Source organism: Sinohyriopsis cumingii, chromosome 15, assembly GCF_028554795.1.
Source record: "Sinohyriopsis cumingii isolate HCF-2022 chromosome 15, ASM2855479v2, whole genome shotgun sequence".
NCBI classification, from domain to species: Eukaryota; Metazoa; Mollusca; class Bivalvia; order Unionida; family Unionidae; genus Sinohyriopsis; species Sinohyriopsis cumingii.
Window position 1 is genome coordinate 35530084 of NC_142975.1, and position 16444 is coordinate 35546527.

The window sequence follows — 16444 nt, forward strand, 5'->3', positions numbered from 1 at the left end:
GACAATAGATTAAAAGATACTGGAGTATGACCTTAGGAATTATAACCAACAATGAATTGTATCAGCCCTGCAAAACAGGTCACAATGACCTAGTTTTGATGTGTTACTATTATCTTAAGATATAACCAGATATCCCGAAAAATAAAAAATGGTTTTCAAAACGTGATTAGAAATTAATGATGCAGCCATGGGAGAGGATGGATATAGGGATGAAAGGGCAAGGATGGCCAGACAAAGTTAATCAGGTAACTAGCAGTTGCATTACAAAATATTGCGGAGCCCCGTGTGGCCGGGTGGTCTAAGGCGCTCTCCGTTACTGGTCACTGCAATCTCACCTGTCTGCGTGGGTTCAAGTCTCGGATTCAGCCAATGTGGGTATGCGAGAAAGCTTGCCAGTAGCTTCTCGTGGGGCAGTGGTTCTTTCCGGGGTTTTCCCAGGTTCTTCCTCCACCATTAATACTGGCCACCATGTATAGCCTATCGTGTGCTGAAAAATGGCGTTAAACCCTACAACAACAACAACAAAATATTGCAAAGACAATTTCTAATAAGTACCAACAAAAACTGACTGAATGAAATTCAATTTATTTATTTTGTGATCTGTGATACAAGATTAAATTTAAATGATACATACTTCTAATAAAATAATACAATCTACATGCAAATTTAATAAATGTCCTTCAAGAACCATAAAGATTTAATTTTATTCTCAATCAGGACAGGGTAAGCATACCCAAAAATACACATGCAACATAAGTTTTCATGCAAAGAAATGATGCTAATTTAGAAGTTTTACTGAAGATATTAAATTGAATTTAAAAATGTACAAATTAAACAGTTCAGAACTGTCATTGTTAATTCATGAAAAGATATACCAGATGTTGAAACACTACTTGTATCTACACATTTAAGTATGTGATTAACAGAAAGGAAGAAAAAAATACAAATTTTCTCTAGAACAAATATATAGCCATGTTGTAGAAAACATCCGCAAAAGAGCAAACCTTAATCTTTGCACAGCTATGCTTTTCTAATTATTTTCCAATTTCATGAACCAGCTTTTACTTATACAATTAATGGCAATTCACAAATATATGCTTTTTCACAAAAAAAGCATAAATATAAAGGGTACTGGACAAGATACCCTGATTTTCAAGACAAATGACCAAGAATATCACTTGAAGACAACTGCACAAGCTTAATTCAATTCTCAACAATGCCTTAAATGAGGCACTTCCATCTCAATATTAACTTTAAGAAGTCATTTTTATATATGATAAATCTCCACAATTGTTTTATGATAAAGTATTGTACTGACTACACAAGCAATTTTAACACTGCTGCTTCGCAATTTGGAACATCTGACCATTCTTTAAGATATCCTACTAACTTGAAGAATAAATATGTAAACACCAATACATAAAATATAAAGAAAAACTTGGCAATAGTTCCCATTCTCCGATGGTGTTACTTTTGTTGTTGGTAGTACATACACTCGAGTATATAACAAAACGGATTTAAAACCATCCTCCTAAGTCACTCGAGTCTATGCTGTTATACATGATGTAATTTAAAGGTTATAAACAAATAAGTTTCCATCCAAGTAAGAAAATAATAGATGAGTTTTATTTTTTCCTCATTTTGTATGCATGCATCACCAATCAAATCTATTCATTATGATTACAGCGATGTAAAACTTCCTACCAATGTAAGACCTTAGAGATTTAACATTCTTGAAGCTTGTATAGACAAAATACCTAACCAGCTGATGATAAGTTCTGTAACATCTATATACAAGAAAATACCATCACTTATCAGAGCATTTTCTTTTAAATACATGTACCTGTCAACCTTTAAAACTTCACAAATAAGTCTTGGCCAGGCTTGAATGAAATATCTAAAATATCTGCTTGAATATGTACAAAACCTATCTTTTTCTTCCTTAAGAAAACAACAAGATGTTCTAGGATAATTTACTAACATGACTTAGAAGTGGAATGCTTGAGATCAAGCACAGTTTTAATTCAATTTTCTTTTCTTTTAAACTTGTAAACAAAGATACATGTTAAAAAAGAGTTCAGAATGTAAAAGAGGCCAAGACTTTGTTACAAAAGTGAAGCCTGATGACCTCTAAGTTCAAAACGAAGTCTGGTCCCTAACAGTAAGTTGGTATGGCAAGTACAGGGAGAGAACAGATCTATGGTCAAATATAAAGTAAGGGAAACAACTGATGTGAAAGTAAATGACCAAAAGCAAGGGAGATAACTAATTTAATTTTAGTTTGGTTCTTTATGGCACACAAATATAAGTGGGTTATTTAGTGCCAAAGCAACTGGAATTAAGTGCCTTGCCCAAGGACACACCGTGGTAACTAACGCAGGCTGGTCCAAGGGTAGGATTCGAACCTGCACACTTTCATTCATCTGGCATGCTAACCAGTGTGAGCCACCGCAGCTCCTTAACTGATATGATAAATGACCAAAAGCAACGGTGAAAATAGATTTCATAAAGGAAAAAAATTTAATGATAAATGAATAAACAGCAAATGATCAACAAAAAAAAAAAGGAGAGAACAAACCTGCCAGTAAATGGTCAAATGAATGCAACCTAATTTCAACCTAATTTTTGTCAGTTAATGTAACTTGGCTTTGCTGAAGAAAAGACAGAAAAGACCATATGCTGATGGCATTTTATTCACCAACTGGATGAAAGATTAGCACCACTTTTATTTAGAACTAACCAGACATCATAAAATGTCTATCAATGAAAGTCATATGTTAATATGATCATAGTCAAAGAAAAATTTTCACAATAGCCATTGTAGTAACCAAGTTAGATATAATATCAATACCATTTTCATTTAAAATCAACTAAGTAATTAGTCTTTTATTGAAAGCCTCATGTTCATTCGACTATCCATTTGGAAAAGGTAGTATTATTACAATGTCAAACTCTAGTCATTTTCGCATAAATTTCATCTGGGACCAACCAGACATCATTAGAAGTCTGATGGTGAAAACTCCCAAGTCAAACAACCATCCATCCAGGAGGTGTCGCGACAAGGTTTTCAAGATTGCCATATTGGCTGTCTATCTGCACCATTTTGCATTTACATCCAAATAGACATCACTTAAAAATCTCCAGGTGGAAACGCCATGTCAAATAATACATGTTCCACTGCAGCATTAAAACCATTTAAAATGGTTACTATTCTGACCATACTGAATATTTTGAAGGGCACCATTTTTATTTGGAACCAGTTAAACCTTAGGATTAATGTGTGATAAGTTTCATGGTAATCCTCCAAGAAGTCTAGGATAAAAAGTTACAACAAACCTGTGGTAATGAACAGATGGATGATGGATGGGACAACCAAAGATGGACAACTCTGGTCTATGCCCAGCTGCATGTAAATTTGTGTTATTTTTTCAATGACACAACAAAAAAAGTATGTGGCTAACTAAGTAGCATCACCTAAAGACAGCATTTTTCAAATCTATACATAATGTAGGTGCTATTCTAGAGAATTTCTCAGCGACCTCTGAATAATGGGTTCACTATTCAATCATGACACAAAATTTGTCTTCTTATCAGGAACAAGACAGCAAGGAATGGAAACATAGATAACCAAGTCTTTTCAAGGCTTTAATTCATTACACAACAGATAGTCCGAGTTCCCTGTACAAGTCAGTCACAAATGTGAATCTTTACCTTTTCTTTCTTTAGGTGTGAAGGTTTTGAGCAAAAGCTGAATGTTACTTGATGGGACAATTCCATTTTCACAATGTTTTTTTGAAAATCCAGTCATTAAATTAAAAAGTTTAATCTCAACGACTAAATGTTGTTGTTGTTGTTGTTGTTGTTGTTGTTGTAGGGTTTAACGCCATTTTTCAGCACACGATAGGCTATACATGGCGGCCAGTATTAATGGTGGAGGAAGAACCAGAGAAAACCCCGGAAAGAACCAACGACCCTCAAGAAGCTATTGACAAGCTTTCTCACATACCCACATTGGCCGAATCCGAGACTCGAACGTACGCAGACAGAGGTGAGATGGCAGTGATCCGTAATGGAGAGCGCTTTAGACCACTTGGCCACTCGGGGCCCCAACAACTAAATGAAAATACTTTAATTGCAAAATTGTGAAAACTGAATTTGCAGCTCAATATCCAAATATTCCAATTTTCTCAAGACAAAAAATGACACATTTAAGTTTGTCAGGACAGCAGAACTGGAAAACATAGCTAGAAATATTAAATTGTATAGTGATATTAACATATCCCAAACTTGGCTCTTGCATGCATAAACAAGACCTGACACCAATAAGGGTTCCAAGATAACCGCCCCTTCCAACAAAATAAATAAGGAAAACAAAAAAGGAAAAATGGAGTAACCAATGACTATAAAACCCTTAATGAGTGGATTACTAGAATTCACTATAACTTGCATTCCAAATTTGGTAAGAAAAACATCTGGAGCTTGATTTTGTATCTTCTTGTTTTACTTTTTGTGAGATTTTATTTTTAAAGATAAATAAATTGCTGCTATTACATTATGTACATAAATATTTTTTAAAAGCAAGGCAGAATGCTTGTTCTCTAAGATATCAGGCTTCATACTAGATGAGGGAAACTACATTAATAAAAAATCATTTTGTCATACATTTAAGGGGACTCTGGGAAGGGTTTGGAAAAGGAATAAATAATGATCCCCTCACTCTTGTCACACATACTGAACAAAATGATCCATTAATCAGTTCACAATATCAAAAGTTGTCAACTTCAAGACAAAACCTGTAAATGATCAAGCCAGTGTGCAACGAGGTGAAATGCACATATAAAGGTATATATGTTTAGTATGAACATTGTCTCATTAATTGATTCCAATGTACCAATCTATATCTCTGGAGGCATGCACTGTACTTCTCTGAGGGCTGTTCCAGTAAAATATACATGAAACCCAGGGAAGGCACTTTTAATATAGAATAGTCACCCACAGATGCATTAGAATTCTGTATTGTTTATCATATGAACTCTCAGAGTAATCTGAGAAACCCTTCCATACATTTATAAAAAAGTGCCTTCCCTGGGTAGCATGTATGTTTAAATGGAACAGCCTAAGTAACATGGATTAAAAAAGATGAGAATTTAGTTAATAAACAGAATTGGATGATTCACAAATATACAAGTTAAAATGAATTAATTCAGAATATATCACGCCTTTCTCATAAACAAAAGCTCTAATATCTAAATTAAAACAAGTTTCTCCCCTCATTATTTATTTAAGTTGTTCAAATGTATACATATTACTAGTATTCATTGATATTGAAGACCGCATGATGATTAAAAAAAAAAACTACTTTCCTTAAACTTATAAACCTGAAATCTATAAACAGTTTTTGGTCTGATATGTGCCTTCCATTCCCATTCATCTCTGTATTTGTTCTGAGATTGTAATAACTGCGTGTAAATATGCAAGAGTTGCTGTCCATGAATATTTTGCAGTGAAGGTTGGTCACTGTTTACAGGAGAACACACTTCTTTTTCCTTGGTGGTTCTGGGGGTTCTAAGGCAGCAAGGATTGCTTCATCAAATACATTCTTTAGTCCTTTCTGAAAGATGAGGCAGAGAATGATTACTGCTTTTAAAACACTGACAGCATGGATAATTTAACAATCACGTACTACAAGTTTACATCATTTAAAACTTGACAACAGTCTCACTGAAGAATGGCCATAATGTTAGCAGACTGGAATGATCACCTGTCAAAACAAGCTGAAAATGTTCCTGGCGAGTCAAAATTTCATGTTACTTGCAACAAGCTCTCCTACAGTACAAGTCATACATGATGATGTTCAGTAACAACTATTTCAGGAACTGATATAACTTTTTAGAATTTGATTACACATACCATTAAATGGTGATTATTAACTTTATTTTGATCTTCATACAGCCATATTTCTAAATTCATTATATACAAGCAATGAGAAATATATATAGCCAAAAATATGTTAAAGTACAAGGAAAATCCTGGATGAGGGCAACCTAAAGGTTTGCTCCAGTACAAACCATGTTGGATGTTGCAACTTGTGATGTCATATTTTTTAAGCTGCTCATGTTTAAAAAAAAGCTGTACTATCCTATTATTTGTTTGATTAAACTTGACGTCTTCTTTCTTGACACAGTACAGTACCGGGTCACCATTGTAGAAATTCAAACATATCAATAATTTTCATCTGGAGCCTTTTTGATGACAGTTAAGGTTCTGAGCTTTCAACTATCAGGAATGCATTGACTTTGGTTAAACCAAATTAGCATTTAATTTTAGATTAACAATATTTAATTTAAGAGGAGTAAATGCACATACATGACTACACTGACATACACTTTGTATCATATAAAACATGTTGATGTGGGTTTAATGCCATCTTTCAGCACAAGATAGGCTATACATGGCAGCCAATATAAATGGTGGAGGAAGAACCTTGGAAAACCCTGGGAAGAACCACTGACCCATGAGAAGCTACTGGCAAGCTTTCTCACATACCCACGTTCACCATGCATGAGACTCGAACTATAAAATACGTAGGTAGAACAGCGTTTTGTGTGCAATCTGATGCACGAGGTTATGAACAACAGGTCTTAATAATAATCTATATTCATTTAATCTAAGTTATCTTTTGTGACCATAAAATTCATGTTTATGTTTTGATACAAAAAAGTCCAAAATAAATGTTAAAATGCCTTTTGATAACAATGCAGCTTTAATGACCAAACATACAGTAACTTTTTTTTACAGAGTCTGCCTTTTATTAAGCTAAGACAATTTAACATGGACCTTAATTTAAGGACAGGACAGACTGACACATCGATGGACGGATATTTGCAGAGACAATTAGATGGCAATGTTGAGTTTCATCAAGGCAAAATGTCAATTTTTTAATACTTAACCAATCACATTAACATCAGGAATATACGCTCTACTCTTTTCCAACTGCAGCCCTCCCAGACAAAAATTTACCCATCTATCTATAATAATCTATAAAGGGCAATAACATGCCCATTACCTCCCATTGCCACCTACAGGTGGAGCCAATTTAAAGCTGACCAGAACATTGTCTAAAGGATGCTCACATTGCAGGGTGGATGATATGGTATTAAATTAATGTGATTGGGCAAGTATTCTAGGAGAAACATAATTTACTAGAATGTTTGATCATCTATTTCAAATATATTTCTCAATCACATAAACGTTAGGAGAATAGATAATGTAGGGAGCTGAGCATCCAACTTACACCCCCTCTAACCTCAGAAGAAAGAATATTAGATTCCCCATATGAAAGTTAACTTACACCTAATTGCAAGTGGCACAACTGGAGGAGACGTGGATTATGCCTGGAAAGAAGAAATTAGTCTGTCTTAACATGCACAATTTTCTGGCAAATCCGGTGAGAGCTGCACTCGGTGTTCATCTTGAAGTTGTGCTATGTCAACTAGGTCTAGTGGCCTCTTAAGCGAATGAGAATGGGCCTACTAGATCCAGAATGTGTCACTGTGGAGCCACATCTTGAAGAAAAGGACTCAAGAAGGTCGACTGTGCATGCCAACCAACCGCTAAGGCAATATCTCTGATAGAAACATTATGGTCAAAGGCAATGCTTGTATATATTGCTTTTATTTCATGAGCAGAGATCTTCAAGACAAAACTCTCTTCTGGCTGTAAGTCAGAGAAGGATATGTGCATTTCCCACTTCGGCTATGATAATAGGGCTTGAGAGGTTATGTCCTGTTTCTCACATTTAACTGAGAGAGAAAGGCATCTTTGAGCCCCACAAACTGGCTCAGTTCACTTCAGGTAAAATTATGTGCAAGTACCAGGTCCTGCTTGAAAGCCTCTTGGTATGTGTTGATACAGGAGACAGGACTTTGTGATTGCAAACTAACAGCAGCCAGTTCTTGGCGAAAAAGTTGACCAGAACTAATTAACCCTGTTGTTTCATGTTGCACCAAAATGATGCACTTGTAACTCTGTGATGGTGTGGGTGAGGGAGAAGTCACAGCTTCCTCCAATTCTCCAGAACAGTAGCAGACTGCAACATTCGCCATTTCCTTGTTGCATGATAGGCCCCAATGATATCCCCGACTGTTATGTATATTTGATTTAACTATATCTGATTTAATACGTATTTCAATTTAATTGTTAGTCAGTTTAAAAAAAAAAAAAAAATTTTCATCACATGATATTGTAATGTAAATTTATTCACTAGAGATGATACTTTTTTCCAGAAAATAGTTTGACCTTGACTGTTAGTTTATAAACACCAGGTGTTGATCTAAATCCTGACCTTGTTTCAAAATTTGTAGCAACCACCGTAAACAAGTTCTATTTTATTTTAAAATGATTGGTTGTTTTTGAGGTCATGATGGGAATTTGTCTTTAAGATGTAAACAATTTATTTTTATTCTCAGAGTAAAATGATTGGTTTTTGTCCAGGTCACACTGGGTGTACATGACCCTTAATAAGTATTTAGCTTCTATAAACTTCCAGAAGATGATCACATGACCCCATGTTTACATTTTAGAAAGACCATATAACCCATGTTTTGGAGAGCTAATCTCAGTAGAAGCTGGGCTGTTAAACTGTTTGTTGTATGTTGTACTGTTTGGAGTTATTTCAAATTATTTGGTTTGTGGAACAAGAACAGTTTTTTTTTACAAAAATTTATTCAGCTATCAGAAACCGGAGTGATAATTTTTGTTTCTACAAGGAACTGTAGACTTCAACATTACAAATTGCCGCACGCGTCATTGTCTTCAATATTGGATTCTTCGTCGGGATTCGACTGTGAAATCAGTAGAACATTTTGTTATTAGGACTACTAAAATTTTATTCTTGGGTTATTTTTGGAATTGATTCTTTAAAACTGTATGTTCATATTTTTTTCACTTTTACAGAATTTTTCCAGGGAAATATATTATTGTATTTTTTTAAAGCTTGTTGTTTTCACTCTTTCTTGTGTTACTGTTTATTCAAGCCTAAACAAGTGACATAAGACTACCAAACTGACCAGACTCTGTATTAGGATTAATGCTCAAAACATCAGTACTCTCAGACTTCGATTTTCCACATCTTTCCTTTCTACGAAATTTTCCTAAGTACTATCAACAACATAGCATAGTATTTGACCATGCTGCACATAGATAATGATGTACACTTCATACAGACGATGCATGGTTCATGTGAATCCTCAGTGGCCTTGAATATTTTGCACTTTGCCAGCAATATGATGTATTATGTCTGAAAATAATACAATCCTCAATAGGTAGATGAATATAACGCAAAATCCAACTGGTTTTCGGGAGGTGAAGTGAATTACATCTGTCCAGTTCACATATAATACTTTGAACTATCACCAACTGTAGGTGGCAATGGGAGGTAATGAGCAAGAGTTATTGCCCTTTGTCTATATATTATAGACGGAAAGACAAATTCTCGTCTTTCGGAGAGCTGGATTCGGGAGGTAGCCAGGATTAAAACTCCTAACCTTAATAGGATTGCGAAATATATTCAAAGGAAAAATAATATATTTTAAAGGACTATTCCCAATCGCAAATGACCTAAACATGCAGGATGCTATTGTGAATGCTCTAAATTAATGAACAGTGTTCCAGCTAGAATCTGAAAAAGGCAGGACACCATTCCCCTACAAAGGACACACAGTAATGTGATGCATCAATACATTACATACCCAACCATAAAACTTTATCAACTTATCCATAAGTGCCATAGCTGCTTTAAGATAACTTTACAAAATTTGACTACTAAAAATAATTGTCAACACTTATTTACATGGGATGCTGCTGGATATAAGAGGTATAAAAAAATTTATCACAAGTAAGCAGCATTTGGCATCTCTTCCGCAAGTTGAATAATTTCCCTAACTATTATTCCTAAGATATCAGTATGTTTTAATTGTGCAGTCTAAAGAGATATCTTCAGGACTCAAACTCACACTACTTTATCAGTTGCATCAATCCAGCTAACTGCCAATCTCAAATACTAGCACCAGCTTTGATAAAATTGTGACCCTAGATGCACATTATTACCAAATGACTTGTCCAACAGAAGAAGCCTCTTAATTCCAGCCTCAATAAATAATGCCATAAGTGAATATTACTTTCACTTATGTTTGGGAAGTCTTGAACTTAGCATGCTATATTGGAACATACTAAAAGTGAATTGGACTATACACTGAGAAACGTTATAGAGACAAGAGCCACAGTTCTGGAAATATACAAGATGATCATCTTACAAAGAAAATCTATAGCCAGAAACAGAGATGCAGCACACAATCTTGGCACCTGGTAAGTCATGACCCTCTTTACTGCCTAGCTGGAACACTAGTGAAAAAACAGTATATATGAATTTGTCGTATTATTCATTTGGCCTAAATGGAAATACACTGATATTCATCTGATCTCAAAAGCTATTTAAGAATAGACACCCATCCACTCTTCTCTCACACTTTTATCACCAAACCTGTGTAAGTGCTGAGCATTCCACATATTTTACAGCACGTAACTCCTTTGCTAATTTCTCTCCTTGCTCAGATGTGATTGGTCGCTGTTTATTCTTTGCTAATTTCTCAATGGTACCAGCATCATCCCTCAGATCCACCTGTGTACCCACTATTAGAAAAGGTGTCTTCTGACAATGATGTGTAATTTCAGGCACCCACTGAAAAAGATGTATCAATCACTGTAAGTCTCTTTATTTGATAACACCTACCATGTACAAAAAGTATTAAGAACTTTTGAAGCTATAATTCATATACCTCCATTTATGCAGTCATGAAATAATAATAATAATAATAATAATAATAATAATGTGTGTGTGATTTAGATTTTCAACATAGCTCTAACAATTTTCCAGTCATACTGCTATGATGTCTGCAATGTGGCAGTTTAAAATGACGTCTAGCAATGGAACATCATGCCGCAGACATGTAGCATGATGTCCCACCCAGTCACATTATCCTGATACCAGACCGAACAGTCCTAACACTAACTTCTTAATGCTGCGTGTCTATCGAGGCCGCTGTTAGTACCATTTTTATAAGTATTTGGTATGACTCGGCCAATGTTCGAATCCACAACCTCCTGCATCTGGTGTGGACGTTCCAACCACTAGGCCACTGGAGTGTTAATAATAATAATAATGATAATAATAATAATAAGAGAACCAAGTGTGTCTGATCACTAATCAGGCATACATTGGTCTACAAGGTAAATGTACTAATAAGGCTGGTGCCTTGTGCTGAAAGACACCATTGGTAGAAATTGGTGGTATCCTGTCATGTTGTTTAACTATGTTTCTACTTTCAGTAATTTCAGCTGGATTATAAAGTGCATCCACATTTTTTTTAATGAATATTAAAGGTGTTCAAAGTATGATTTTGTCTATCAAAATGTGATCTCATATGGACTGATCATGGCAGTTTTGGGGATAAAGTTGTTGACAAAATAATATATAACAAATAGTCTTACCCTATGGAGACAAGTATTTATTGTAGGCTTTCCACCCAGTTGCTAAGGAAACCAGCCTATAAAAAACTTTGATAGCATATGTTCTTAGAAACTCTCATACCAAGTTTGATCACAACTGGTGTAATGTTGCAGCTAAAATAAGGTTTACTACCTTGTTGCGAAAGAAACCAGCAACCCTTAAGAAATTTTGATACAGCATGTCATAAGGAACATTTCTACCAAGTCTGATCAAAACTGGCTCATCAGTTTTTCTGAAGCTGTTGAAAATAGGTTTTCCATACAGTAATTGTGAAAGCCAAACAATCACTAAAGAAGCGATGCTTGTCACAATTCAGATAGTGTATGTCCTAACAAACATCCCTGCAGACAAAAACAAAATTGAACGGACTGTTATAGAGAAGAATTTTTTTTTTACTTAGATGCTATGGAAGTCATTGTTGTTTTTAAAGCATATAAAAAATTTGTTCATGAAAAAATAATTATATATCCATAAAAATCCAATTGTGCTCTAGATTTTTCTGTAGATAACAGCTAAAAGAAGGGTCTAACTGTCTAGATTACAATAACTTATCATGCTCGAAAATATCCCAACTAGGCAGCCTACTGGTATGGGATTTTCTAGGTATCAGTAATCTATTTATAGCATTGTACTTTGGGTTTGACTTTCGCAAAGCGAAGATTAAACAACAATAGACCTACAAGGTAATGACCCTTCAAAAACTCTACTCAAGCTACATGGATTAGAACAAAAGTTATTAACCAAACGCTATTTTTCATTTTTCAGTCACAGTGGACTTGACTTATTGAGCACAAAATCAATATGCTTCTTTTATCCCCAAACTTGTGAGAAGGTTAATCTGAGGTTGAAAAATAAAAACAAATCAACTCGCCTAGTCAGCACAGCCAAATACAACATATTTTAGTTGCACAGAATAAACTCTTTACTCACCCAGTTTTTATATAAATACAAAAGTTGCTCTTATTGACCTAAATTTAATCATGGTAAAGATAATTTTCCAGAACTTATTCTATAACCTTTCTAATACCAGTTGTATGCAATTACAAACTGAAACTTGTCTGTTCTCAATCTGGTAGGCTTTTATTAATACTGAAGAAAGTGGGCCAGCACTTGTATATGATCAAAACAAATAGAAGACAGACTGCCAGTATAAAGCATGGTGTTTCAATCAAAAGAAAAAAAAATGGCTACCCATTATTCAGCAGCATACTCATTACTGCTGGAAAAATTCACTTGCCCTATTTGAGAAATAAAATTGTTTTGTGCTGATACCATTTTTCAGTGACCATGAACTGTAACCACTTGACAACAAAATCAACAGGCTTGAACAAGCCATCCATAAAGTGTATGTGTGTGCGTGTACATATGAATGAATGTTTTGTATGCATGCATATATTTAATGAAACATCACCACAATCCTGGCTACCATAATGAATACCAGTCTTTAGATGCATTAAATGATGTAATACCATTATTTATTTATAAAAATAACTTTTCATGCTTTATAAAAGTTGGGAAAGAAGACCATAGCAATTTTTGAAGGTTAGAGTTCTGGACTAAAAAGATGTCTTGGGACTATTCCCATTGAGGAATATATAAGATTCTTAGAAATTAGTTGGACATAAATCAATAAAGATATTTAATTGTCAATGTTTTTTGGTTTTTTTTCAAATAAAAACAACAATCATGTAGCAATACCACAATGCTGCTGGAACCCAACTCAAAAAAAAGGACTTCTCCATTTCTTGCACTATTCAATACCATGTACAATACTATTTACATTAGAACAAAATAGGAGAGTTATTGCAACTTGAAAATCAGCTTGCTTGGTTCATATTATCTTGTGATACTGAAATCATGGTCTAGCTTGCACATGAAAATTGGTACCCAATGAATTTAAAGTGATTCACAGTATTCAAAAACACTGTTGGATTCATGGGTCCAATAATGCTCAGAAAGCCACCTAAACATGTAGCAAAAGCCATTATTGCATGCATAAAATATAGGTCACATTAGGCAATTTTTTTCAGTAAGATGCAGGTAAAAACTATATACTGCTCAGAGATCTCGGAAACGCTAAATTACGCATATTTGGATGCCAATTTCTGATCTGGGACGCAGAAAATCACTTAAGTGGGAGTCCTCCGTATGCATGTAATAGGTGTGCGGCAAAATTCAAAGACTTGCCAGTCCTGCTTCAGCCACCTGCTTTGTGTGAAAATGTATTGATCATTTAGCTGTGCTGATATTTACAATGACAGAATTCAGTGACTGAAATACCCCTTGATATACATACATGTTGCCATTGTATAAGAGTACATAAAAAAAGAACATGATGCAATAGCTGGGCAGCAAGTTCAAAGGCTTTGACTGGCGGCTGGGTGGGAAAATGTACTGATACTTACAGTGATTGAATTCAGAGTCAGAAAGACCCAGAGATGTACACGTAGTCATTTATAAAAGTACATCAAATAAACAACTTCAGCTTTCGCTATTGTGTTTATTTCCGAATGTAGTGGTATAAGCAGTGCACGTGACATGAGAATCAAGACATGTTGAGACTTTGACAAAATGCCATTCGGAAGTGGGTGACAAGTCGCCTAAAAATGTAAACTGTGCCTTCTTCTGTTAAGAAAGCGAAAATGACTTCGCCCTGTGATCATTTAAGTAGTACATTGACTGACCATAGCATTTTTTACTTAAATGCCCCTTGCATTCACAAGCATTATGTTTTGATAGCTGATTGACCATTAACCCTTTTCCGAGTAAGGTAGCAACTATCAATTTCCTGCATGATATCCTTTGATGATAAAACAAACTTTGTGTTTTAAGATCAGAATCGGTGATCTAGATATATATTAACTGCCTCTTGTACACTATTTCATCATAAAATAAGTTTGAATCTGTAAGTGAACCAGTAGGCCTAACGTGAAATAATGGCAGACTTTGCTAAGTCTGGGATGTACCAGTTTATTAGATTGTCTGTTTTCTTAAATCATCGGGCAAATATATTCAGAAAAAAATAAACAAATCATTGAAACCAGAGCCTAGGTATTATTTTATAAAAGATTTAACTTTAAAATGCAAATTATGTAGGTCAGAAACGTATGGGACAATGCTATGTTGTGGAATTCGCGAGATGTGCTTTAAGGTCTAAGCTGTTTTCTGACTTGACAGCAAATCAGATCCTATTTATTTGCCTAAAATTACTACAAGTACGTATACAAATAAATAAGCCATAAATTTGTGGTCCTGTCAATGGACTGTTGTAATGAAGCTATATTATAGTGAGTGATTGATTCTGTAGGAAAGAAGGGACTGAAACTTTTGATAGTGGGACTCCTATTTTTACCCAAATGGGAGTCCTGGAATCCTATTTTTAAAATCTTAGCAAGACCTCTGCTGCTACTGTCAACGTCAAATCATGCATTAAAAAAGTTAGGAAGTGTGATCTGAGACCAATGCGGCTAAGACATATATTATGTTCAAGTAAAAATGTTAGTAAAAGTACAATGGACCTTAATTACCCCCACCACTACAGTTCAGAAACTAGTTCCAAACCACATGGAGCTCAAAGGTTTCTTTCTAGATATCTCAACCTGACATGATCTTTATGTTGTTTTAGTCATTTTCTAGTGACAATGACAATCTCTGATACCAGACAAACTCAAACCAACACGTGATATCAAATAATAATATAAATGTTGCCTTTCCTCATTTTTCCCTCCAGAAGAATCTGAATAGTCCTTATCTAGACTTCTATTCTGTTTCAATTCTTTAAGAGGCTTACTGTCCATCTTGAGTTCAAAGTATATTTGTTCATTTTATGCCATTTATAGACAATGCTATAACACCAGTTTGATCTTGCAGGTACTTCCAACTGTCACATAATGTAACATAAATGACTCGAAGTAAATTTTTCAATCACTTTTTACTTTTTTTAAGAAAAATCTGTAAAATTCAATGACTTTCAATGACCTAAGTAAAATATCAATGACTTTCAAGGCCTTGAATTGACGTGTTCATTTCTCAATGACTTTCAATGACCTTTAATGATCATGTGAACCCTGTATTAGTAAAATTTCAATTTCGTGATTTCATTTCAAATAATAGGTGAAACTTCTCATCCTAAAGGAAATCTCTATGTGCAAATTCAGAAATTTTAAGTTAACTGCAAACTTTGAAAACTTGCTTTTCCACAATGGGCTTAATTGAAACAAAGCTTCATGTTCAAAAATAAGGGCAATTTTGGGGGGTATTTGCTAGTTTTACCAAAATGGAGAAAAATCCAAGTTGTAAGTGGGTTCTAGAGTCATCAGAGCACAAGTTATCAAGGGAGTTATATATGAAACCAGGAACTGGACCATGGGGAGTGGTATATGAAACCAGAACCTGGACCAGAGGGAGTGGTATATGAAACCAGGACCTGGACCAGAGGGAGTGGTATATGAAACCAGGAACCAGACCAGAAGGAGTGGTATATGAAACCAGGAACTGGACCATGGGGAGTGGTATATGAAACCAGGACCTGAACCAGAGGGAGTGGTATATGAAACCAGGAACTGGACCATGGGGAGTGGTATATGAAACCAGGAACTGGACCAGAAGGAGTGGTATATGAAACCAGGAACTGGACCAGAGGCATGCCAGTTGCCAGATTTGACCCCTAAGTCTGTAATTTAAAAGTGATTTCAGTATGATTTGTGATCAAATCATAAAGCCTGGCAGGTCTGGAGCTGTACTCACGCAGCTGAATCTATGTGACAATGCACAACTTGAGAGCCAGTAACACCTGAGAAAATGACCCAAACATAAAACTTAATATATGGAGAGATGATGTTGGTAATGACATATTCCCTTAGCATATTGATGGGAAAT

At 35.0% G+C, this 16444-nt stretch overlaps 1 protein-coding gene across 1 annotated transcript in view; it reads right to left on the minus strand.

Annotated features, from left to right (window-relative positions):
- Positions 1-569: 569 nt before the first annotated feature.
- Positions 570-16444, minus strand: part of LOC149781594 (cdc42 homolog) — a 29384-nt gene continuing 13509 nt past the window's right edge. The window contains exons 4-5 of the mRNA XM_089935646.1: positions 10541-10738; positions 570-5611 (exon numbers count right to left, since the gene is read on the minus strand). Of these exons, the coding sequence (XP_089791772.1) occupies positions 5522-5611; positions 10541-10738 (288 nt within the window). The 3' untranslated portion in view covers positions 570-5521. The remainder of the gene's footprint in view (positions 5612-10540; positions 10739-16444) is intronic.